At 35.5% G+C, this 25,694-nt stretch overlaps 1 protein-coding gene and 1 long non-coding RNA gene across 4 annotated transcripts in view; one reads left to right on the top strand and one right to left on the bottom strand.

The window, feature by feature from the left end:
* Positions 1 to 25,694, bottom strand: part of LOC105233304 (uncharacterized) — a 1,563,509-nt gene that overhangs the window by 792,731 nt on the left and 745,084 nt on the right. The gene's annotated exons all lie outside the window — the stretch shown is intronic.
* On the top strand, positions 960 to 2,392 carry LOC105227444 (kelch-like protein 18). Its single transcript, XM_049450285.1, has 2 exons — positions 960 to 1,526; positions 1,886 to 2,392. The coding sequence occupies exons 1-2, from the start codon at positions 1,287 to 1,289 to the stop codon at positions 2,234 to 2,236; spliced, it is 591 nt and encodes a 196-aa protein (XP_049306242.1). The 5' UTR covers positions 960 to 1,286; the 3' UTR covers positions 2,237 to 2,392.

The raw sequence follows: 25,694 nt of genomic DNA, 5'->3' as shown, positions 1-25,694 counted from the left end.
TGCTAAATGCGGCAATCGTTTTTCAATTGGACGATGCCAAAAACCATATTGTGGACTACCTCATGAGACATATCGATGAAATCACTTTACAATGTGCTTATAGGCTGGAGCGTGAAACGCAATGTGAAGGTCTTAGGCAGAAAATCATCGAATACGAAACACAGAACTTCATGAAGGTGAGTCTAAGTACTTGTGTAATTTAAATTTTGTTTCTAATAATACTAGATCAGCCGAAGCGATGAGTTTTTGAATTTTGATGTAGAAAAATTGCAACATCTTCTTCTATCTGACAATTTAAATATAAGCCGTGAGGAAGATGCCTACGATGCCATACAACGCTGGTACAATCACGATGTTCCTGCGCGTCAAGAGCAACTGCCACTTTTAATAGCTTGTCTCCGTCTTACCCAATTCGATGTGTATTTTCTGATGACACATATACTGCCGTTACCTGGATGTGAGCTACTGGCCCTCAGAGCGTTATCGTGGATCAGAGAGCCTACAGCACGGCCAATGATAAATATGCGATTTACAGAACCACGTGGGATTAGTGCTACAAATTGTAGTGAGAAAACAATCTTAGCGCTTTGCTCAGAGGTAAACGTACACTGTGGCTTATATTCAAAAATGATAATATTAAATTAATGTACTTACAATATTTTTGGAATAGCTGAGTCCCAAGCTGCTGCGATATAGCAAAGCGGAGGATAAGTGGCGGGAATGTGCGAGTATAGAAATCGGTTACGGAGGGCACAGAACTATTTTAAAAGATGATAATTTATTATTTATTGGCGGTTATGAAAATCGTGTCATACTTAACGTCGTCCGCAGCTGGAATATACAAATTAAGACATGGAAAAATTTACCTCCCATGATCCAAGCACGATAGGGGCACTCTGTTGTCGAATTAGATTATAAAATATACGCGATTGGTGGTTTTGATGGTAATAATCCTTTGTCGTCGGTGGAAAGGTGAATATATATAAATCTGTAACGAATTACCTAACGATGGCGATTGTGAGCTTTACCAATTTCAGGTTAACTTTAAGCTTAATGGTGAAAGAACTTTATACTAGATGTGTTAGGGTAGTATGGATAATAAACAAAATAAGGTACTTCGCCATGAAAAGAGGGGGGAATTCAGTTAAATGTTATAATCTGATTGAATCAGACTTTAGGAAACTCAACACTTGCACATTGTCAACGACTTAATTTGAATAATTATAAGTTTGTTTAATAGACTATGCAACGTGACGAAATGCTACTTTTGACGCTTCAGTTTATATATGTATATGCATTCTTTTGCATTTCTTTTGCTTATTTCCAGATATACGACTTCCGATGGTTGGAAGTTAGTGAACAGGTTAATTGTGGGACGATCTTTCGCAGTTGCAGTCACATTAAATGGTAAAATTTACAAAATGTGCGGTTATAGTAGCAATAGAAATTCCGTCGAATGCTATAATCCGGATTCGAATACTTGGACGCCTTGCGCGGATATGGAAATATGTCACCGTTTACCTGGTGTAAGTTAGATTAAAATATAATTATTAATATTAGTAGGACGTTCATCAAGTCATGATTTGGTAGAATGAGGAAGAGCGGTATATCACAAGGCTACTTAAGTGTTTAAATATTAACATTCGCCTCTTTGGATTTCTTTTACTAAAGACGGATGTACGTAATCGGAATTCGTATTCTGTCTAGGATATTAAAATTTATTTGCTGCAGCCTTCCCCAAAGTTTTCAAAACCAGCAAAAGTAACTACGCGTCAATAAAAAGGACCGAAATTGTCTCATTGAAAATAGTCACTGATTTATTTCGTCGTCCTTTTAACTCTATTAAAATTAAATAAAACGTTTATTGCTATTTTTTATATTACAGGTAACTGTGCATAAAGGTCACATCTATGTTTTAAGCTTTAGCGGTGCTGAACGCTACGATCCTCAGCAAGACACATGGTCACAGTTGTCGTTTGATGTCAAACTGAATACTATGTTTGAAAGCATTTCGCAGACGTACTGTGTGCAACTTGCCGGTGATTATAAAGCTATGGCTTGCGTATCACTAGACAATAAACTATGGGTTATTGGTGGCAAGACTATATCTGCTGACAAGACATATGTATTAGTCTTTGATGAAGAAAATTCCTGTTGGGTAGAAAGGTGCTCATTACCCAGAAGTGATGTGTTTAACGGTTTTGTTGTTCCTGAATCCTTGCTGTCATCGATGTGAATAAATAATGTAATTATTGATCCGTATTTCGATTTAACAAATTCTTTTAAAATAAATTATCTTATAAAAATAATATAAAACTTTACTATTTTCATACAAAAATAATTATTTTAGAAGCAGGGGATGGTGCTAAACGCGCTTGAACTGAAAGTTAGGAATCCGTAATATGAGACACATTCTAAAATCGGTTGAAACTACCGGATCGACGACTACTGGTGTAATAAATATGTATTTGCATAGATATGTAATATGCTCTTTAATTTAACGAAAAATATGTAAGAGAGCAAGAGAGCAACTACTCTCTTAAGAGCGTGGTGACGGACACAAAACTTAAGAGTGCTATTATAACAATCACAGTTGCGATAATAATAGAAAGGTGAAAAATGAAAATAAAAGTGATCGAAATAACTTTAAATTTTTATGTAGAATTGAAGACAGTTACTTAGAACAGCACAAACAAAGATAAAATAAAGCTCAGAGCTCAGTGAAACACTGAAGATTCACAAAAACAGCAATTATAAAGCTAAAAATATTGTATGGTTTCAAATAAATAAGAGAAAGAAAATCATGTTTTCAATTACAATTTTCTTTTTTAATTTTTCACATTTAGTTTTTGTTTTTTTTTTATTTCGATTGTTTTCTTTCTTAGTTTTATTAATTTTTATACTTTTGCAACCAGTTGAGCTAGAGGGTATTACATATAGTTTTGTGCACCTAACGGTTGTACGTTTCACCTAAAACTAAACGAGATTGATAAAGGATTATGTATGTATATATAAAGGATCAGGATTACTGGAAAAATTGAAATCCAATTGACTGTCCGTCCGTACGAGCAAGCTGTAACTTGAGTAAAAATTGAGATAGCTCGATGATACTTGGTATGTGGGTTCCTTAGTACAAAAAAAAGAGCTCGTAGATGCGCGTAATGGGACCACTACCACGACCACAAATCTCCATTAACCAAAAAGATATAACGTTCCATAACTAAGCACTAAATTAATGTATAAAGCTGTAATTTGTACAGAGGATCGCAGTAGAAAGGAGCTTCTCCTAGACCACTTAAGCTACTACAACCAATTCTGAGTACAAATCTTATGAGAACTTCTACCGACACTGTGAAAATGATTGAAATCGGATCACAACCAGGCCTACTTCTCATATAACGGTACTGTTTAAAACTACTAAAAGCGCGATAAAAATGTGCCAGAAACGTAAAAATTTGCCGCCAGGATGGTATGGCATGGCTTTATAGGAGCCGGTGTAAAAATTGGATTAGTGAAATCCCATGTCTCGAACAATCGGCTGACTTTACTCTTTATGATTGGTTTTACACCTTAAGGTATTCCCCTGGCTTTGATTCTTGCAAGTTGCAAGAGTATAAAATGTTCGGTTGCATCCGAACTTAGCACTTCCTTACTTGTTCGCACTTATGTTGGAGGAAGTTGATGTGGACGACCTTTCAAACACGACGCCGCAACATATCATACAGTGAACGGATGAACCAATTTATTGGAGCAAGCAAGCTTTTAATGAGCGCTTATCTTGCGTCGTAATACTATGGCGTGGCCTGCTTTTATGTGGTTATAATAAGATGCTTATCTACGCAGGTAAGCACAGGATGTTAGAAACTTTGAAAGAGAATATGCAAAGCATTATAGCTGACGTAGTGCCACAATTGTAGCGAAATTGAAAAAACAAGAAAATTGAGCTTCTCGACGGAATTTATCGAGTCACTTATTCGATATATTTTTTGAAACAAAATAGCTTTCTTAATTATGAAATACGGCTTAACTCTTGGTTATAATATTGTGATGGTAAATTTACAAATAAATTCTTTGTGTATTTTATGTCATCACGAATATACATATATATGTATATACATATGTGTGTGCAGCGTTATATAAAGAAGCTAAGTTACTTGTACTCGAAAAATTTCCGTATACTCTTACATTTATGTGTAAAAAAATATATCGTATGAAATTGAATATACCTTGTTCAGGGTATAAAACATTTATAAATATCATTGAGGAGTCTTTAAACTGTCGAATGAGTAAGTACGAGTAATAATTAAAGAGCTACGAGTAAATTACAGTTAAAAGATACCATAATATGTTTGCAAATTTGTGGATCAATAAATTTAAAAATTTTCTCTAACTACATACATATATATAACCCCTTAAGTTTTGTGTGCTCTAAGCAGATTTCTGCGAATGCGTTGCTAAAAGTTTTTATGTCGGATTTGGTTCGAATCATGCGGGGATGACCACTTCTCCTTCTATACGTACGATTTTATGTATATTGTTGGGGTAACTGTATGTCATTAAGATCCGCTGTTTAGTTTATGTACTTTTGTTTGAGGACTTAAATTAATATTCGTTATTTGTTAATATTCTCTACTTTAGAGCATACAAAGACGAATTTCAAAATTTTTTGTGGGATATATGGTAAGAGTCATGTAGCGCTTATTTTTATAACTTTCTGTAACTACCGTGCAGCCATAAATCCTAGATTAATTTCTAGTGTTATGCAAACAAACACCCGCTGTTTCTTGTGTTGTTTTAAAAAAGTTTAGCTTAGAAAAACGGTTTTTTACTGACAATAAACATTTTCTCCAATTCGTTTTACTTTTATGCCTTTCGCAAGTTATTTTCATCCGCCCGAATAAATGAATTATAAAGTCTTCGCCGCCAGCGATTCAGCGAAAAAGATCTGAAAATCGATCGAAATAGCAAAATGAAACGGTTAATATTTCATATAATAAAACCAAAATAAGTATAAGAAATATAAGTATAAAACTTGTTCACCACCCCTTTGCTACAATGGAAAAAGTTGGCTTTGCCATAATAAAATAAATCCGCTTAATTTGCACTGTTGACCACTGACTCAAGGTTTTCTCAGAATTTCTTCCACTGAATTCCACAAACTATTAATGAAAAATAACCGCTTCAGTTTCGGTGTTGTCATTGATTGCCAATACGCTTTAAGCGCCAGTTTAAATCTAATTCAGTATACCTTTCATGAACTTGCGTAAACTTTTTTTCTTATTCGAAGGGATACCAAGGCAACAACGAAACTACTGTGAAATCAATGATTTCTGAAATGAAATATAGTTAACCCTTCTTGGCTGATGTGAAATTCTACTATTTTTGATTTCTTACTGTCCAGACCTAATATCTTCAGCATTTTTTTCTGCGCGTGAGAGTGTAAAATTTTGTGCAGGAGTTTTTTAGGCATTCTATTTTCATGCGGAAATAATACTAATAAATAAATGTTATGGAAAAGAGTTTAGTTTAATTATATAGTTAAAGGGTTGGCATTATATTTTGAAACTGATTTCGATCAAGTGACCTCCGCTGCTTGCTTGAACAAATTTCATTCGAGAGGCCCGATATTTTTCCCTTTCTCAAAAGTTTCCTTCAATTAGTAGATGGCTCCTTTAGCTGTATGGCAATCCATTTGATTTGGAACAAGTCATTGGCAAGTCGTGGCTCCATAGCGTTCCAAATTGACTGTAATACTATGACAGGCATTAATTTTTACTCCCTCTGCTCATTGAGCATACCAGACAATGACTCTTAGAGTATCAAAAGCACTTGAAATGCGAAAGTTATTTTTACTAACTTATCCACTCTACAAAAGTGAGCGTCACCATTAAAAAAAATATCTTATGAAAATTGGGATCGGTGGCCGTCTCGTTTTAGGCTCACTAAACGAACGAGTCACGCGCCGGATGGTCGATCGTCTTCAATACTTGCATGAGTTTGTCTTTGTTAACCGTTGTTTACAAGACCTTTCCGATTTTATAATTGTTGCACCCATTGACGTATGGGTTCATTCGGATATTCTTCCACACGTATCTGCATTACGCATTAGAGTTATAGTGGTGCGAAATCGAAAGATGTTTACTCAAATTACCGACTCTGCTGAGCGATTATGTTAACTGAATACTGGACGCCGCCGGCAAACATTATTGCAGAGTAATTTTGTTCCTTATGAAATGACAAATTAAAGTGAATATAAATGAAGTATTGGTAGTCAAAAAGACTAACACCAAAGCAAAATTGTTTCATTGAAAACCATTTGTCCAAAACCACGTTATGCCCCCGATTTTGATCAGTGTGAGGGAATAAAGTTTTGACAACAAAATAAGGGGTTATTCAATAGGGACGCTACAAAAGCAGACCAATAGGGACAGAAAACGCCGACATAATTTTCTCGTTATTTTGATATTTCTCTTCAGTGGTGTTTGCAATTTCAAAGATATACGATATAAATTTTACTCTTGAAAGTAAGTTAACGACTATTTATAACATAGTAACGTTTATCGATAATAACTACTCTGAGTATGAGCATAAACATTCGTAGTATTCGTAATTAAGGCAATGCGAATGAACGTTTGGAAGTATGAATGAAATTTCAAAACAGCTGATCGCCATTTAAGTAATTGAATGAGAGAGCGAGAGAAAAAGAGCAAGGAAGAGTCAACACATTTCGAATTTGTTTCAATGAAAATGTTGCTAACCCTGAAAAGCTACTCAAAAGCAACATTAAGTAGTTTTTGCAACTCAGCAGTGACGTCATAATGAAAAACATATGTCACCAAACAAGAGATGCTATAAAAATATTAAGGAGGCCAATTTTTTACTTTTTTAGAGTGACTGGCCACCTGCATGCGAGTTGTGATGGTATGATGAAGGGAATTTTCGCCTTTTGGAAAAAAATAAAAATTTATTGATATTAATGTTTTTGGCTTCACAAAATACTCCATTCCATGTTATAAACTAATGACCGCGATTCTTCCAATCGTCGAAATACTGCTCAAACTCGATTTTTGGGATAGTCTTTAGCTCTTTTGCGATTTCTATATATCTTATAACACGATGGCTGTTTAAAATTCTCTTTATTTTTGGAAATATGTAGGAAAAAGTCAGATGGGATCAGTTTCATCATGCGAACAGGGAAGATAGGAATATCAAGTTTGAATGAATATGAAGGCATTAACCTTTTTAAAAAAAAGTAAAGGCGACATAAAATTTGTGATGGTTTTGATATTACACCGGGCAACACAATTTTTGGGTCTGACATCTACACGTTAAATTTTAGTTTCTCCTATGACAAAAATAAGGTAACAAATTTTTTTTCCGGTTAAAGTTTGCTTTCGTAGAAATTAGAGCAATTTTTCGATTTTAAGCAGAAAGGACTGATTTTTATATTTTTTCTACAATTTCACTATAGATTATAATTAGAAAACTTTTTCAGATAGAAGAGTCGTTTTTATTCAAGATATGTGATTAACAATAATATATAAATGTAAAATAACAAGAAATCACTGTCTAAAAGTGAATATTTTATGTATCAGAATGAATCAACATCATTTTTACACTAACTTGATGCCTTTTTTTAACTGAGTAATACACTAATATTGTTGTTACAGCTATAATAAACAGGTTAACATTCACTACTGTGCCTCTTACAAATGATAATACTGTTTACTTTCGGGTTAATCAAAGTGCTGCCATCTTTGATTTATGAAATAAATTATAATATACTTATCGATGTAGATCAGCCAACTTAAAGAACTAAATATTAATATTTAAGTGTTTTTCAATGTCTATAATCAGAATTCAAGCATGAGAACAGAAACCCAAAAAAAAAATTATTTTTTTGTTGACCGGTGTTATCATTAACGTTTGCCTGGCACATGGGCTCCCATAACAATACTTGTATTATGGTATATTTCTAAAAACTTATAATTGTTTTATTATGAAATATAAATGCGTTTCACATATATTCTAGGACTATATTTCTCTTTTTAAGTTACCTATAACAAACGTGTCCGTTACATATTTTTTCATTCATAAACAAAAATCCTTTATTCGAATGCGAGATGCATTTTCGAAAACACGCTCACATTCGCGCGTAATTTGTAGCTCACCATCAAACCTTCATTGCGGTTGCGCTGTGCTCCAACGATGTTCGAAAAACCACACACATGTACTGAACACATACCGACGACCAGACGACAAACGACAAACGAGAGTACGAAAGTGAAATGAAAACAAAACAACACATGTACACAAAACAACGCAGCGGTCCATTTTGCATGTACACCATTTCGTTGTGGCCATACTAATACCTTGCACTTCAATGAAATTTTAATATTTTGTTCAAAGTTAAATTTTTTATGCAAAAAATAAGTAAATAGGTATATATTTTTGTTTTAAATTATCAATTGTAAATACAAATAGAGCTATTTTATGCTTTTATTTGTAAAATAACGTCAAGTTTGTAAGAGCTGTGAATAATTTTACATTTTACATATTAGTGGCATCACCACTCTTCCTCATCTCTCTTCTTCATTCTACTGTCGTTCTACTGTCGTTGGCAAATAGGAATTAGCGAGAATGACAACTGTCGGCCTACAGTCGTGTTTTCGTGTCGTCGTCAAAATAAGTGTCCATAAGAACGTGTGTAATATTTGACAGATGTCGTTTGTCGTCTGTCGTCGTTATGTGTTTAGAGCAACAGTCGTAGCAAAATGCTAGCGGTAAGGATCTTCGAATTAGTATTTTTTATCAGTTGGCTTCCAACCTCTAACAGCGCCAGTTCGTTTGCGAGCTGTGTGAAAAGCGCATTTGGACGCAACGTTTTATTCGAAAATCTAATGTGCAAAAGGCCACAATGAAATTAATTATATTTCGGTGACTCGTGGCTTTACAGGCCGCGTTCGCTTGTGGTTTAACAGCGCTGTGACATTTGGTACATACTCGTATATAAGAGAAAATCACAAAAATAAAACGAAATTGATAAATGTAGTGCACCAACGTAAGCAGCAAGCGGTAGTGTTTGTTGTAATGAGAGTTCATAAAAAAATTCATGTAAAATGAGCAAAGCCTGACGACTAGCTAAAGGCAATAAATCTGCTTCTAAGTCAACGGTACTCATTATATTTGTTTTTGTTTTACGAATAATTTGTTGCGATTTGGACATTATTACAAAGGTGTTTGCTCGTAAATAAATCAAGGAAGCTTGTATTGTAGTAAATTTGGATATACATATTTACATATATCTACACTTCAGTTGTTTGGCTTTCTGCTTAGAAATTTGAAAATGTATATGAAAATTAGCTTAGTCATATATGTATACGCATAAAATTATTGCTGACAATTGCGGGAAAAATAAAAAAGTAAAATCTCATGTGACGTAAATAAGACAACAATAAACCTGAAATAAGACATAATAATTTTAAGCAGCGGCAGAAAATCAAATTAAATTAAATCTCAACAGATACACTTGCAATCATATGCAAAGTATCTGTCCATTAGCATACGTATGTGCCACGTTTTTTATTAATGCCATTTTTTTGAAGAAATGAAATATTCAAATGATTTCTACAACCATGAATTTTTAACAAATGCTTATGATTTGAAAAATAATTTTTTTATTTGCGATTTGTATTGAATTTTAACGTAAAGAGATAAAAAGTATCCTATGTCCTTACCCTAGTACGGAGCTACCTCCCCACCAATTTTCAACCAAATCGGTTCAGGCGTTCTTGACTTATAAATGGTGTAACTAACACGACTTTCTTTTATATACATATATAGATATAGATATAGATAAGTCCGTATACCTAAAATCAGTTGAATCGCATCAATAATTTCCTTAGTCCCCATTTACTTTATAATATCCTGGAAAAATGCAATAATATACAATTTCCCGTTACACCCCCTATTAGCCCTTAATAACTTGATTGTTAATAATATTATTTTACTCTTCATTAATTTGGAAAATGTTATTGTTGCTATGATTAATAATATGTCACAAAAGGTAGGCCATAACACCTACATAACCAAATATACCAAAATTTTAGTTTGTGTTACAACTAGTAGTACAATAGGTCATAGGCACAAGGAGGGTTTGAATTTATGTTTATTGCCCATAATGTTAATAAGAGCAATTTTTGGAAATTTTTTAAGTAAATTATTCAACTAATCGAGACATTTATGGTGAATGATGGTTGCATTTTAGCGCGATCCTTTGACCCTAAATTGTGGCTCAAATGTATATAGTAAAATGTATGGTCAAATCGGAAAGTGGTGTTGTAAATGATGAGTAACATAACACTCCTTCTAGCCATAAACCGTTACATGTTTCTGCTTATGTAAATCGCTCAAAGTTGTCATAGGGATAGCGTGCACCAAAACGACTATCGGCGACCTCAAGAGGACGAAGCGACAAACCATGCTGTGCAGTGATTTCTTGCTTCAGCTATTTTTGCTTTTATTACTGTTTGTTTGTTGTTTTTTGAATGGTAGATTGATTAAAATAGAAATTTCGTCTGTGTGTATCATATGACTTACAAAGAGTTTCTTGGTAAATCTATTGGTTTCAACCTGCAGTATTAGGTAAATTAGGGTAGGCAGAATACATCTCATGGGCTGGGAATGCAATTCTGTAGTAATATTGTTCAATTTTAATTTATAGATTGCTTAGATTTCACTTTTGGCTATTCTCGTATTTTGTGAAAAATCTGCATAGCAGGATTTGTTTCACATTTCCATTGTTGATATAGAGTGAATGAAGTGCTACAAGCAACACTTAATGGGTTTAGTCGAAGCACTACTGCAACACTCTGAAGCAGTAAAACATTTATCTTCCTTGATTAAGTGGATTTTTATAACACTAACAGAGAACTCAATTGCTTTGTTCGTGGATGGCGAAGAACGTTTCAGCGAAGCTATTTCCAAAGTTATATAAAATAGTAAATCTAATCGCCCCATACCATGCTCTCTATGAAATGCTTTTGGCCTTACTATCGCATTGGAATATATGAGTATATTGACTTACTATTAGCTTTCACTACTGTTAAGTTCCACCAAGCGATTTTACAGCCCACTTGCTTTTATTAGTGTGCTTTTGTCGAGATCAGACATTTAATGGCTAATCGGCAGCCTCCTTACTCCAAGTCACACCAAAATCACCTTGGAAATGCAATAATGGGAAATAACTTGTATCGGATAAGCCGAGACGCGTGCACTCCAAATTAAAGCGGATTTTTTGTGCTGGTGGGGCCTTAGATCAAAGTATCTAATTACTTAGCAAACTTGTCTAAAATATTAGACGCCGTAAATAAATGAGTGTTTGATTTGAGGACATTGGAGCTACGATTTATTTGCATCAAATATTTTTTCAAGAATATATTGTTATTGTTCTTTGCTAATTGATGAAAGCTCTTTCCTGATCGATCCTTGTGGGTTTGATATAAGCTTTGCCTCAGATTCGTTTAGAAAAGCTCCTCGTCTAAACAAACACCTGTTACATTTAAATCAGTAAAGCCACATTTCAGCATCGCCCTATAGAAGTATATTGCATTAAGAAGATGACGAACTTTTGTTTTGTTTTTAGCTTTGAGATTATTGTTGCTTTATGGCGATTATTATTAGAAATGAAGCCCGTCCTTTCAGAATATAAATTTTCTCATTCAAAAGGAACATTCCGGAAGAAATCGTTTCTTGCTGGATACATTTATAGATACAGAATTAGTCATATATTCACTTATAGCAATTTGTGTGAAGTCACGTCTGTTGACTCATTGGCGACCTTAAGCTTCCGCAAATTGTGTCCTTTAGTCTTTGTGGCGCCAATAAGGCTGGGAACTTTTTTGGTACTTGTCTGCAACAGAAAGTCCGACACCAAATCGTCGTTATCTATATATATAAAAGAAAGTTGTTGTTAGTTACACCATTTATAACTCAAGAACGGCTCAACCGATTTGGCTGAAAATTGGTGGAGAGGTAGCTTAGAACCAGGGTAAGGACATAGGATACCTTTTATCTCTTTATGTCAAAGTTTAATACAACTCATAAATACAAAAATTATATTTCAAATCATAAGCATTTGTTCAAAATTCATGTTTGTAGAAATCATTTGAATATTTAATTTCTTCAAAAAAAAAACTAAAAAATAATAATAAAAACAAACTTCACATCTATATATATAAAAGAAAGTTGTTGTTAGTTACACCATTTATAACTCAAGAACGGCTGAACCGATTTGGATAAAAAATAATAATTTCAAAATTCATGTTTGTAGGAATCATTTGAATATATTCGCACAATTTTAAACAGATTCTTCCTCAAAAAATTGCTAAGTATTTGGAATAGTAGAAAAGAAGTGCAACCAAATATGCAGTGAAATAGATTATAACTGGCTCAGTAATCAGTCATTGAGTATGTATTATACCACCTTCATCCAAAAGACTGATGTAATAACGTTTCTAGCCGCCTTTTTCGTCTTTCCACGCCTGAGAACCGGTTCATCATATGCAGTCCACTAGAATTACTGTCGATTGGACTCCAGTGGGAAATGATGGAGCAATGTTTCTATCACCGACGCAAAAATTCGGCTTGCGAGGTACCTACTTTGCACAGAGCTTTCGCCTCAAATTCAACAGTATTTTCCTCCAAAAAGCAATGATTTATTAACACACGAAATGCTCTATGATCCATTTTTTTGTAAACTGACACAAGTTGCTTCACAGAAATGCTATATTTCATTAACTAATAATTATAATCCAACTAATAAAAATAATATAGATGGTAGTAGTAGCATTATCTATGTATCAGCCACAGTGAAGCGTGAACGGGTCCTCTAGTTTATAACTAAAAGTAACATGTGAATATCCTTAGCGTATACTTATTTTGCAATTATTTTTATCTTCGCAAACAATCGGGTTAAATTCGAACATACTCGTATTTACGAACATGCCAAAGTCGCCGTTGCGCCTACACAAGGTAATTTGAGTTTAACATAAAAAATTTTACGAGGTTCTAAATTTTCGCTGTACAAACGGTTAAAGCGTAAGGCTTTTGAGCGACTGATTAAAACGACTGGCGCCCACTTGTTTTAAGTGGTTATTTATACTAATGCTGCCATGCATATTAAAGTTATCCACATACTCTAGCACTTACTTATATGCGATTTTATCATATAGCTGTAGGCAAGTTCTAGGCTGGCATTTGATTCATAAATTTTTCAACGAATGTGTTGTCAGCACAATTATGCATATGTGCGAGCGTGGGGCAGGCAGGGTCAACCTAGGTTTTCAGCAACAAGCATTCGCATGATAAATAATAGGAATATTCCAAAAACACGCGCTTCAACGGGACCGTATATTATTTTCCCCATAGTACTAAGCTCTTGTCTAAAAGAGAAATGAAAATCAGGTCAAAGATTCACTTAGACCTCATATACCTAATATAGATTTTCGAACTTCTTGACTGCCTGACTTTGTATGTGTGGGTCTTCGTAATGAAATTCAGGGAGCTTGTCTTTACGATAACAGTGTGTCCTCGTGCTTACAATGGATCAAATTGGGTGAATACTTCTCAATGTCTGCTAGCTCTTAAGTAACTAATATAATTATTTTCGAGTAATAAATATATACCAGTCAATCTGTGAGGTTTCTTAAACAAACTCGGTGAGCCTTTTTGTCAAGGTATTCACTAGTAGACAATAATTATTTCTGTATACAATTCACATTGCAATAGCGAAAACTAAACAACAAAGCGACTTTAGGTTACCACAAATACAATGTTCGCCTTTTGTGGGTATTTTGAAAAAAAAAAATAAAATAAAAATCCAAAACAGTTTGGGAAGAAAGTAAAAAATGTTAGTCATTAACAATCATTTTCGCCTCATTTCGCGTCAGCATTGAAAATGTCTCATGTCTCACTCTGCGACTCACCTCATTTTTGCATCGAAGACAGTCAATATATGCGTTGACTCGTATCACAGTAATTGCTGCAATTAAAATTGCCTTCTTGAGTAACAAAGTGAAATACTCTTATTGACAGGTCACAGAATTTGGTATGAATGTTGCTTTTATTCCTGACAGGAAGCAGCTTCAAGACAACCAACTGTTAGCTCAAGCAGTGTTTTTGACATGTTCAGAAATGTTAAAAAAAAGAAGATCTCAGTAGTATCGTTCGCTAACTTTATTTATGTTGTGCACTAAATTAATTTAGAAAATAATTCAAGGGATCTGCTTAGTTTTAAGTTATGGATATCATAATTACATATTATGTTAAAACAAAATGGCTAAAAAATAAATTACTTAATTATTTATATATTAAATTTAAAAATTGCAAATCATTGAACTTTGAATTTTATTATATTTTATGTTGCAGATCGCGCGTACACAATCCTTCTCTTGCCAACCCATTTCAACAGAATACTTGAGATATTTAAATGGTTGCAACTACAAGTTTTCAATGCAACATACTATTTGAGTTCAGTGCACCATTGGGATGACGACTGAACGACCGCTAAATGGGGAGAAACTATTAAGTAATAAAAGGGAGACGGTAAACCAAACTGACGCTGCACATTGGGATATCTGTGGCCGAAATTCAAAAATTTCATGTTGTCTGATTTGAATGAAAATTTCACAGTTTGTTACCAACTATCTATACATTATTTTCCCAAAGTATTAGGATTCTATCTGCATTAGTTTTTTGTCCAGAAATACCCAAAGTTGGTGAATTTAGAGAGCATCAAAATTAGCAAAAAATTTACTCAAAAGTCAAATTATTGATACAATAAAACAACTATTGAAATTCAACTTCGTTATTATTTTTCATTTATAATATGTATCAAAGAAAAAATTTGCATCAAAATCCATTGAAAAAAATAATGCATAAAAAATTTTGTGGAACAACATAATTTGGACGTCAAAATTTCAATGTTCTTCAAATTCAAAGTGGTGCATCTTTTTAGCGCTGTCTACCGCTGTCGACATACATATACCGAATTAAAGCCTGAAGTCTCAGCTAAACGATAAAAAAAAATTCAGCTGCCCCAAATTGCCCCCCTTGAAAAAAACAATGTCAGAATGTCACGAAGATGTACAAAATTTGCTGAAAGAGACTTAATAAAAGAGAATTTAGTTGTATGGGAGGTGGGCGTAAAAGTGGGCGGATATTATTGAAATTTAACACCAACATATATAATGTCATAAAAATGCTATGTACCAAAAATCAGTGCTCTAGGTCAAAGTTAAGTTTCACCTTATATGGGAGGTGGGCGTAAAATAAAATTTTTTAAAAAATTTTTTCATTTTTTTCTTGATTGGAATCCAAAAACAATTATGTACCAAATGTCATTGTCCTGCGACAACTCCTTATATTTTTAGCCGCAGTATGCACTAGCAGAAACCAATGTGCGCTGCTACCACGCAAGTGAAAAACAGACTCACAGACAAGTGAGAGATATGATCGCGAAGGGACGTTGACCAGAGCCATATCTTTTCAGCAACCAAAACGACTAAAAGTAAGGAAAGCAAAACTGAAGAAATATTTGTACGGACATACATATACATATATGTACAAACATTTTTGCTGCGCTGTTTAGTAAATATGTTAAATTTCCGCTTGAAATCAACTTTAAACGCACATTCACAAAATAAACTAATAGAGCGAAATTTTTTGGCGCAAAAAAAGCTGTGGCTGTACTAGGATTACCAACTCACGGGATTCTGTTAAACTTGCTTGATACAAGAAATTAACAAAATTTTTAAATGCCAGAGTCAAACATGAAATAGCAAAGCCGTTGTGAATATAAATAACAAAAGTTTATTATTGAAAAAAAATATTATATTTTCTCACGTGTGTTTATTAAAACAAGAGGGAGGGTTGTGAATACCTTGGAGTGCTTTTTAATGGCTCATACTTTGCGGAAAAAGTTTACTATAAAGTGATAAGAGGATATAGCAAGAGATTACTGATAGAACTAATAAAACTAAATATTTAATGTTGAATAATAATTCTTCTTCTTTTTTACTGGAGTAGATACCGCTTACGCGATTGTAGCCGGGCTAACAAAAGCGCTCCAGTAGTTTCTTCTTTTCGCAACGTGGCGCTAATTGGAGATTCCAAGCGAAGCCAGGTCCTTCTCCACTTGGTTTTTCCAACGGAGTGAAGGTCTTCTTCTTCCTCTGCTAACCCGGTGGGTACTGCGTCGAATACTTTCAGAGCTGAAGTGTTTTCATCCATCCGGACAACATGATTTAGCCAGCGTAGCTGCTGTTTCTTAATTCGCTGAACTATGTCAATGTCGTCGTATATCTCGTACAGTTCATTGTTTCATCGACTGCGGTACTCGCCGTGGCAAATGCGCAAAGGACCATAAATCTTTCACAGAACCTTTCTCTCGAAAACTCGCAACGTCGACTCATCGGTTGTTGACATCGTCCAAGCCTCTGCACCATATAGCAGGACGTGAATAATGAGTGACTTATAGAGTTTGGCTTTTGTCCGTCGAGAGAGGACTTTACTTTTCAATTGCCTACTCAGTCCGAAGTAGCACCTGTTGGCAAGAGTAATCCTGCGTTGGATTTCTAGGCTGACATTGTTGGTGGTGTTAATGCTAGTTCCTAAATAGACGAAATTATCTACAACTTCAAAGTTATGACTGTCAACAGTGACGTGAGTGCCAAGTCGCGAGTGCGACGACTGTTTGTTTGATGACAGGAGATATTTCGTTTTGCCCTCGTTCACTGCCAGACCCATTCGTTTTGCTTCCTTGTCCAGTCTGGAGAAAGCAGAACTAACGGCGCGGGTGGTGAGGCCGATGATATCAATATCAACGGCATACGCCAGCAGCTGTATACTCTTATAATAGATTGTACCTGCTCGATTAAGTTCTGCAGCTCGAATAATTTTCTCCAGGAGCAGATTGAAAAAGTCGCACTATGGAGAGTCGCCTTGTCTGAAGCCTCGTTTGGTATCGGACGGCTCGGAGAGGTCCTTCCCGATTCCGATGGAGCTTTCAGTGTTGCTCAACGTCAGTTTACGCAGTCGTATAAGTATTGCGGGAATACCAATTCAAACATCGCGTCATTAAGGCAGCTCTTTTTCGTGCTGTCAAAAGCCGCTCAACGAAGAGGTGGTGGGTGTCGGTGCCCTTTTCACGAGTATTTTCCATGATTTGAAGTATGGTCAATATCTGGTCGGTTGTTGATTTTCCAGGCCTAAAGCCACACTAATAAGATCCAATCAGTTTGTTGACTGTAGGCTTTAATCGTTCACACTATACGCTCGATAGAACAATATATGCGATGTTGAAGAGGCTTATCCCACGGTAGTTGGCGCAGACTGAGGGCTCTCCTTTTTTATGGATTGCACAGCACACTTAAATTACAATCATTGGGCATGCTTTCGTCCGACCAGCTGATGCATGCTCCTTATCAGTTGTTCGTCGCCGTATTTGAATTGCTCGGCCGGAAATCCATCGGCCCACCTCTTTGTTGTTCTTCACAGGGATAATTGCTATTCGAACTTCTTCATGGTCCGGCAATGGAACGTCTGCTCTATTGTCATCGATTGGGGAATCGGGTTCGCCTTCTCCTGGTGTTATGCGTTCACTGCCATTCAGCAGGCTGGAGAAGTGTTCCCTCCATAATCTAGGTATGCTCTGGGCATCGGCTAGATCACCTTTGGGGGTTCTACAGGAGTATGCTCCGGTCTTGAAACCTTCTGTAAGCCGCCGCATTTTTTCGTAGAATTTTCGACCGTTACCCCTGTTGGCCAGCTTATCAAGCTCTTCGTACTCACGCATTTCGGCCTCTTTATTCTTCTGTCTGCAAATGCGTCTCGCTTCCCTCTTCAACTCTCGGTATCTATCCCATCCCGAACGTGTTGTGGTCGATCGTAACGTTGTGGGGTAGGCAGCCTGTTTTCTCTCCGCTGCGACACGGCACCCGTCGTCGTACCAGCTGTTCTTTTGCACTTTCCGAAAACCAATGGTTTCGGTTGCAGCTGTATGTAAGGAGTTTGAAATGCCGTCCCACAGTTCCGCTATACCGAGTTGTTGACGAGTGCTCTCAGAGAGCAGGAGTGCAAGCCGAGTAGAGAATCGTTCGGCTGTATGTTGTGATTGCAGCTTCTCGACGTCGAACCTTCCTTGTGTTTGTTGGCGTGCGATGTTAGGAACTCGGAGCGCACGCACATCTAAAACACTGGAGACGTGTCTTCCGTCTATCACAACATGATCGATCTGGTTGGTAGTTTTTCGATCCGGAGACAGCCAGGTAGCTTGATGAATCTTCTTTTCTTCTACCTCGCTTTGATGCGGATTGTGGCTAGACGTTCATTCTCTGGAGTGAATGATAGTACTCGGCGACAGAGTCTCTCTTCCACCACGAATCCAACACCAAACTTACGCTCCTTTATATGGCCACTGTAGTAAATGACCTACTCGTCTCAGTCCTTCTCCCGCTCATCGCATTCCTTGGACGGCGGTGATGTCAAGCCTTTATCTTTACGAGGATATCTACCAGCTGGGCAGCGGCACCTTCCCAATTAAGGGACCGGACATTCCAGGTGCATGCCCTCAATTCGTAGTCCTTATTTCGTTTGCCATGGTCGTCATCAAAAGGGGGGTCACAATAGTACATCAATTTGAAATATGTTTAATTTTTCTTGTATAATTTCCTCCAGAAATTACTTTCTTTGGAGTAACTGTTTCTATGAGTGTTTCTGACTTATTCATAACTTAAAATCAGCAAAACTAACTGCTTAGTACAGTCGCGACTCGTTCTTTTTGCCATACTTACATCGTCTTAAGTTACAATGTATTCGAGTACCCAGAGCGCTTGCGACCCCGCTTCTTATCGCACACTGAAGACTGAACTCAATGCGACCCATGGATTCGACCCGCACATTTTTCATGCACTAAAGTAATCTAAACGCATACAGGATCTGCTACGCCAAGAACCCGCTTTGCTACCGCCCGCTGATGTTGTTCTGGATAGTTCGACGCATGATTGCGATGAGCCGATCAATTTTGCAAGATTTCATACAGAGTGTGTCGAACAGCAATGTCTTCGTTGAGTATATTGCGCCCATGAATTCCATAATATACTCACTCGGCAATAGCACTGCGTACGACGTTACGTCATTTTCGGCGAGAAGTACAAACGCATTTCCTTGTTGATTTTTTTTCAAATGCCGCCTCAGCCGCGAACAACCCAATCTTATTCACTACGAGAGTTCTATATCGAACAACGGTGACGGCACAATAAATCCTCGTTCATTGGGTCGGTTTTTCACGACACGGAACGCAACGCAGTACAATAGGCACGTATTATCTATTAGGCGCTACGACAGAAAATGATGTTTGACTATTGCCATTTGATAAAATGCATGCGCAATATGTTACTAAAGTATGACGTTGAAACGCAAGATGGGCTGACAACATTTAAAGTTGCGCGAAAAATATATGCCATAGACCAGGCGAACGTTAATTTTAAATTAACGCATTCGCATGTGTACCTCATAAACTTGGTAAAAATGTCAGTGTCAAGAGAAGTATTTAGCAATTCGGTCACCGCGGCAATTGAGATGGCACTAAAAGAAAATTTGTTGGGCTCCGATGAACATTTAAAAAAATGCACCAAAGCAACCCAATCGCTGGTCAAAAGGATGAATGATCTGTTCGACGAATTGGTTTGTAAGACGCTTTGCAATCCAAATCCGCAAAGACGGCCAATACAAAGAGACTGTATTGAAAAAATTAACCGGTTGAAAGATTAAATCGACTACATTAAAAATATAAAAAAGCCTAGCAATCAAATATTGTGCCTAGACTCATTTGTATTAACCACAAATGCATTGATCAAATTGAGCGGCGATATATTCAATGAATATTTGAATATATCATTTATACTCTTAGGGAGGATGAACCAAGATGCCTTGGAAAATTTTTTTTTATAAAATAAGAGCGAAATTAGGATGTAATAATCATCCATCCGCACATGAGATGCAATATATTGTTGCAAGGCTATTGTCCATGCACATATTGCGGCGCAACTTCTCGCAAACTGCCAGCAATTGCGAAGAAGACGACGATATAAACCTTGACTGGAATATTGGCCAAGAAGACGACCTGAAAGAAAATTTAAGAAATTTTCTGAGCAACTTGCCGTGGAACAAATATGTATTCCCGATGTGCACTTTGCTGAGACTGAAAAAGCAGCCGAGATACAGGTTCGTTGCTACTACACTGGATATGCCATATACCAGAAGGTTTTATGTAGACTAAAGTGCGAGAAATGTGCCCTTTTAATGCGAAAGAGTAATAACTCTTTGGAAGACTCATCGGAAGCCCTTATAAGGTATAAAAATTATAAAAGCGCAAATGACCAAAGGCTGGTTAATTCCGACGATAGAGTCTTCGAAATAAGCCGCCTTCAAATAAGTTGCTATAAAGAACACTTTATAGAAAATTCATTTAGAGTGGGTATAAAATCGATGATTTTAGCCCAGAGTACTGCAATTACAAAACAGAAATACCAAGAGTGGTATAGCAAGGCTGGAGATTGCCTCGAACATAGGCATCAATTTTTAGATTTTCTCAGAACAGTTTTACTGTTTAAAAATGCGAAATGGGTGGCACAAAAAACAGGAAGAGCTTTATAAAAATGAAGTTAGGGCGAGATATTATAATAAAAGAGAAAAATTAAAGAAACTGGTAACGTAGATTGTAGGTCAATTTAATTTTTCTAGCAACTTCCGTGTTATAAAAGGTAAAAAACTATGTGAAATAAAAGTACATTAGTCAAATAACTAAAACAGATCGCTCGCTTCTCACTTTTCTCATTTCAGATTCTTCAAAAACTAATAGTGTTCTTTATATTTCTTTCAAGGTAGAATTAAGTTGTAAATAGTTTGTAGTACTAGTTTTAGTATTAGTTATTATTAGTTAGTTTTAGTATTTGTTACGTAGTATACGTGAGCCAAGCTTTGAAAAAAGCTGGTGAAAAAGATCTAATCTTTATTGATTAGGTTGTGTGAGAATTTGTTGTTGTAGGTAGACAAATTCTGAAAATCGTGTTTTATTATAATTATATTCTCTTAATAAGCTTATATATGCATATGTTATATTTCTAATAAAATGAATTTTCTTTTTATTTTTCATTGCAGTTTATTAATAAACTTAAATAAATTTACATGTAGTTTCATTTTTATTTAATTTTCAATAAAATTTTAAAAAATTAATTGCTCTCATAGTCTATTTTATTTTATCATGCGTTTCAGTTGATTTTTGTATAGAAATTTGACCGGCGTAGGAGCAAAATGCGAAACAATCATACATATACATATTATGTCGTTTGAACATTTGTCTGTATGTTCTAAAAAAGCATATTTCTATACTCAAACAAAATTATTTGACCATCGTATATTTCTATCAAGCATAACCAAACCATAATTAGGACAGCGCAATACAAGAGTCAATGGTGGTGATGGTGGTAAGCGAAAGGAATGACGTGTTTACATGAGCACATTTCAGTTCATTTGGTACATCTTCTTTTTGTAATATTCGAAATAAACATAACTTTTTTTAAATAATTTCAAAATTAAAAAATAAAATAAAATTATTTTTTATTTAATTTTTCATGATTTTGAAAAAAAATTAAAAATGTTACCATTTTTCTGAAAAAAAAATGGTTCATATGATACAAGATCACGCATATGTGACTCAGAGAATGCTTTTTTACATTCTCGACTTTGTATATTTTTCTTCAAAGCATTTCTATTTACTCATTCTCGCATGAATTCAGTCGTTTTACACACATATACATATTTCTGCCATTGAAGCACATTTCGGTTACCTGTATATGTTGAGTTTTATACTTGTATTACAACATGTTCCAGAGGAAGATAAACCTTTCGAGAGTAACTCTGCAGACGTACTGAAAAGTTTTAATGAATTGAAAATTCTACTTTCGAATCTTCGTGCGTTTATTGTCGTACTATCAGAAAATTTGAATTAGTTGTTCCCGGCGCTGACCCTAATTTTTACTACAATACCTTATTTTCTCTATTTTTTTTAAAAGGCCCATAGAAAACAAAATATGTGAAAATAGTATTGATATTAAACTGAAAAAAAATCATACGGGAAAATTGCTGAAATTTTCTTTTTAATTTAGTAGAAAAATTACTCAAACAATTCTTTTGACACACTTACGCGGTTATAGCCTAGACTGAAACTGTATTAATACATCTTCCAAAATAGAGCAAATTATCTACAACTTCGAAGTTACGACTGTCAACGGTGAGGTGGGAGCCAAGTCACGAGTGCGACGACTGTTTGTTTGATGACAGTAGATATTTCATCTTAGCCTTGTTCACTACCGCTACTTTGCTTCACATCCTTATCCATTCTGGAGAAAGCAGAACTAATCGCGCGGTTGTTGTGGCCAACAATATCAAAGTCATCGGCGTACTCCAGCAGCTATTATATGTAATGTACTACGACTTGAAAAACAAATAATTACAGTGATACATCGATACTTGCAACATCTCGATTCTTGCAACAAGAAAATATTTTACATTATGTACTCAGTACTTGCGACATCCAAAAATTTTGACCTCGATATTTGCGACAAGACCCTGCTGATTTTTGTAACTCTTTCTTATTTCGATTTCTGAGAAGTCCCGTTTTTTTTGGATGATGAATTGTTGTAACTCTTACGCATGTGCTTTCCGGAAGATTGGAATTAGTTTTAATTGACGTTTTGTGTAATGCGGTTTCATAATGGCTAGGAAAAAGTTTACGTCGCTAACAATAAAATAGAAAGTTGACATTTTAAAGAATAAGTTTGTTTGTACGAATATGTCTCGTAATTATAAAGTAAAATTAATGGTTATTGGGAAATCATTGAGTCCATGCTATTTTAAAAATTTGAGTGTATATTGCCTATTGTCTACAAAGAAAAGCCCTTCATGACCTCGGCTTTATTTGAAGAATGGTTTCACAAAAAATTTACTCCAGAGGTGCGTAGATGTTTTTCTTTATCAATTTAAAATTTCTTAAAACTGCAGGTAAAAGAGTTTCTCTGTGGCGAAAATCTTCCCGAAAAGGCTATTTCACTTATAAATAATGCTCTCTGTCACCACAAAGAAGGGAAGTTAAAGAGTACTGATGGCCAAATATTGATAATGTGTTTTCCTCCGAATTGTACTGCTGTTATACAGCCCATGGACCAGAATGTCATAAGGCTTACGAAAATGAACTACAAAACAAACCTTTTAGGTCATATCGTTGACGAGCAAAATCAGTGGACGAAGCTCTGAAAAGCATCAGTTTAAAAGACGCAATATATTTTTTATCTAATGCATGGAATACCGTTAATGTGTCTTCAATTCGGTCATCTTTCAAAAATTGGTTGACATAAAAACCGAATGGAATAATGAAGAAGACATCCCTCTTTCAGAGTTACTTTTACAGCTAGCTGTAGATACATTAAAAATTCACACCATTTCAAGTTTGCTTCAAGAAATAGAACCATTGCAGAAAATATCCAATTCTGAAATTGAGCAATGGATTGTTGAACCTACTTTGGAGTCTTTCGTACAAATTGAAGTTCAGTGTGCCGATGTCATAGGCCAAAAATAAAGCGTTTGAAATTTACCACTGTTTGTATCAAAGCTATTTCTTAAAACACCAATAAAACTAACGGTAAATACATTTTTGCTCTATCCCATTCGTAGGGGCTGCGTAAAGCGAGAGAAGTGAGACAATAGAAACACACGGACTATGCAGTGAAAATAGCTTAAATACAATATTATCCCTTATAATAAATTAAGTTGCAATATAAAATCGTGTTTAATCCCCATAAATCGAAATGAATATTGAGAATAAAGGTATATGTTATTTAACAAAGTTTTTTTTATGTAATAATATGTTGTTTTATTATTTTAAAACAATTGTTTTATAAGTGCCCTTTTGAGTGGTATGTTTTTCTTTATACATCGATTTAAGGGGGTATTCTAGTCTAGAAATGCTATTTAGTTAAATTGTTGCAAATTCAAAAGGAATTATCGACCACTTTCCCAATTATTAAATAAAAAATACTTTATTTAAAATGTATAACAATTTTAGGTTTATTGCGCGCAAGTATGTATTAAATACAAAGTTATTTATGTGGGAAGTTCAATTTTACGGAGCGGGGTAGATATACTTACTATGTAGTTCCCAAACCGAGCGATAGCAGGAGATATCGACGTGGCGTCGCGTACGATAGATACGTTGTAGCGCGGGGGATCAGTCGAGGACGAATTAAAAAAGGCGAATGTTGATGTGTCGATGGTCGAACTGCAAGTGTCGAATTATGTAACCGAATGCGTGAGCTTCCCCTTGTTCATTCCTTTTGTTGGTTGGTTTGGTATAGGTGTGGTGAGTTATTGGTGTTGCGTTGCTGTAGCATACTGTGGTGCATTGCGCCAGGCGAATGTTGATGTGTCGATGGTCGAACTGCAAGTGTCGAATTATGTAACCGAATGCGTGAGCTTCCCCTTGTTCATTCCTTTTGTTGGTTGGTTTGGTATAGGTGTGGTGAGTTATTGGTGTTGCGTTGCTGTAGCATACTGTGGTGCATTGCGCTGTTTTATTAGGATGCACCAGTTATACCGCGTAGAGGGGGTGGATGCTTAACTCATTTAAACATCCTGGGCCCCCTAGGCGAATATTTTGCCTAGTATTATACGTATAAGTATGTATTTCGACGTACTACTGGTAGAGTAGCCGAAGCGCGGAATACGTTCCGACAGCAGAAGTATTTCTTGTTGGAGTTGTAATATATTTATCCGTGTGTGTAGAAAACAGATTTTGGTTTGAAACACACCACATGTATTTGAATGGGCATTTTAATATGCGGGTAGGTGCTTAAGAGAAGCACCTTTATTTTGCGGGTTTATTTGATTTTACTGATAACTTTTTGTATTTGCGATTTTTTCTTTTATCCCTTTATTAAGCGGATTATTTATTATTCGCCTTATCTGTACGAACTGCAATTGTTTGCATTTAAATTATTTTCGGCTAATGAAGGATAGTAACTCCACGTCTGGTTCAGATATGGCCAGAATGGGTACTCCTTAGCCCTGGAGTTAGGGCTGTGACAACATACGGATCTTGCGAGAGAGTGGCTGGAAATGGAGAACGGCTCGCCTCGTGATATAGAGAATTCTATATAATCAATTTGAAGCTTTGTACAGCTGATTTCCATAATCCACCCATATGAGGAGCGGTTGGATAGATGCTATAAAAGCGACCTTAGCTTTGTAAGCATAGGTGCGTTAATGTATCGCATTGGGTATTGTGATCCCTTAATTTCCTTTTTTATTTTTTTATATTTGAAAATTTTTGCCTCTATGGGGAAATATTGTATAAAATGTGTCGATTTTCGACTTTTGGAGACAATTTTGTTATATTTATGTTTTAGTTCTAATTTGGCGTTTAGTAGCCCGCCACCGCTCTAGGATTTGTTCAGAATTTTCTGATTTTTCATTATTGGCTAAAGCCATCCTGCGGAGCCAAAAAGTTACGAACATATATATTTTTTTTTTTGTATGAGGTTTTCAGAGGGAAGCTGACCTTGTTTTTTCTACTTTTATGT

This window comes from Bactrocera dorsalis, chromosome 2 (genome assembly GCF_023373825.1).
Source record: "Bactrocera dorsalis isolate Fly_Bdor chromosome 2, ASM2337382v1, whole genome shotgun sequence".
NCBI classification, from domain to species: Eukaryota; Metazoa; Arthropoda; class Insecta; order Diptera; family Tephritidae; genus Bactrocera; species Bactrocera dorsalis.
This window is presented reverse-complemented; position numbering and strand designations above follow the sequence as displayed.

Excerpts from the sequence above, each read along its gene's own strand:
- LOC105227444 (XM_049450285.1), top strand. The coding sequence starts at position 1,287 with ATGTATATGCATTCTTTTGCATTTCTTTTGCTTATTTCCAGATATACG. Across the intron at positions 1,527-1,885 it reads TATGTCACCGTTTACCTGGT|GTAACTGTGCATAAAGGTCA; the intron begins GTAAGTTAGATT and ends TTTATATTACAG.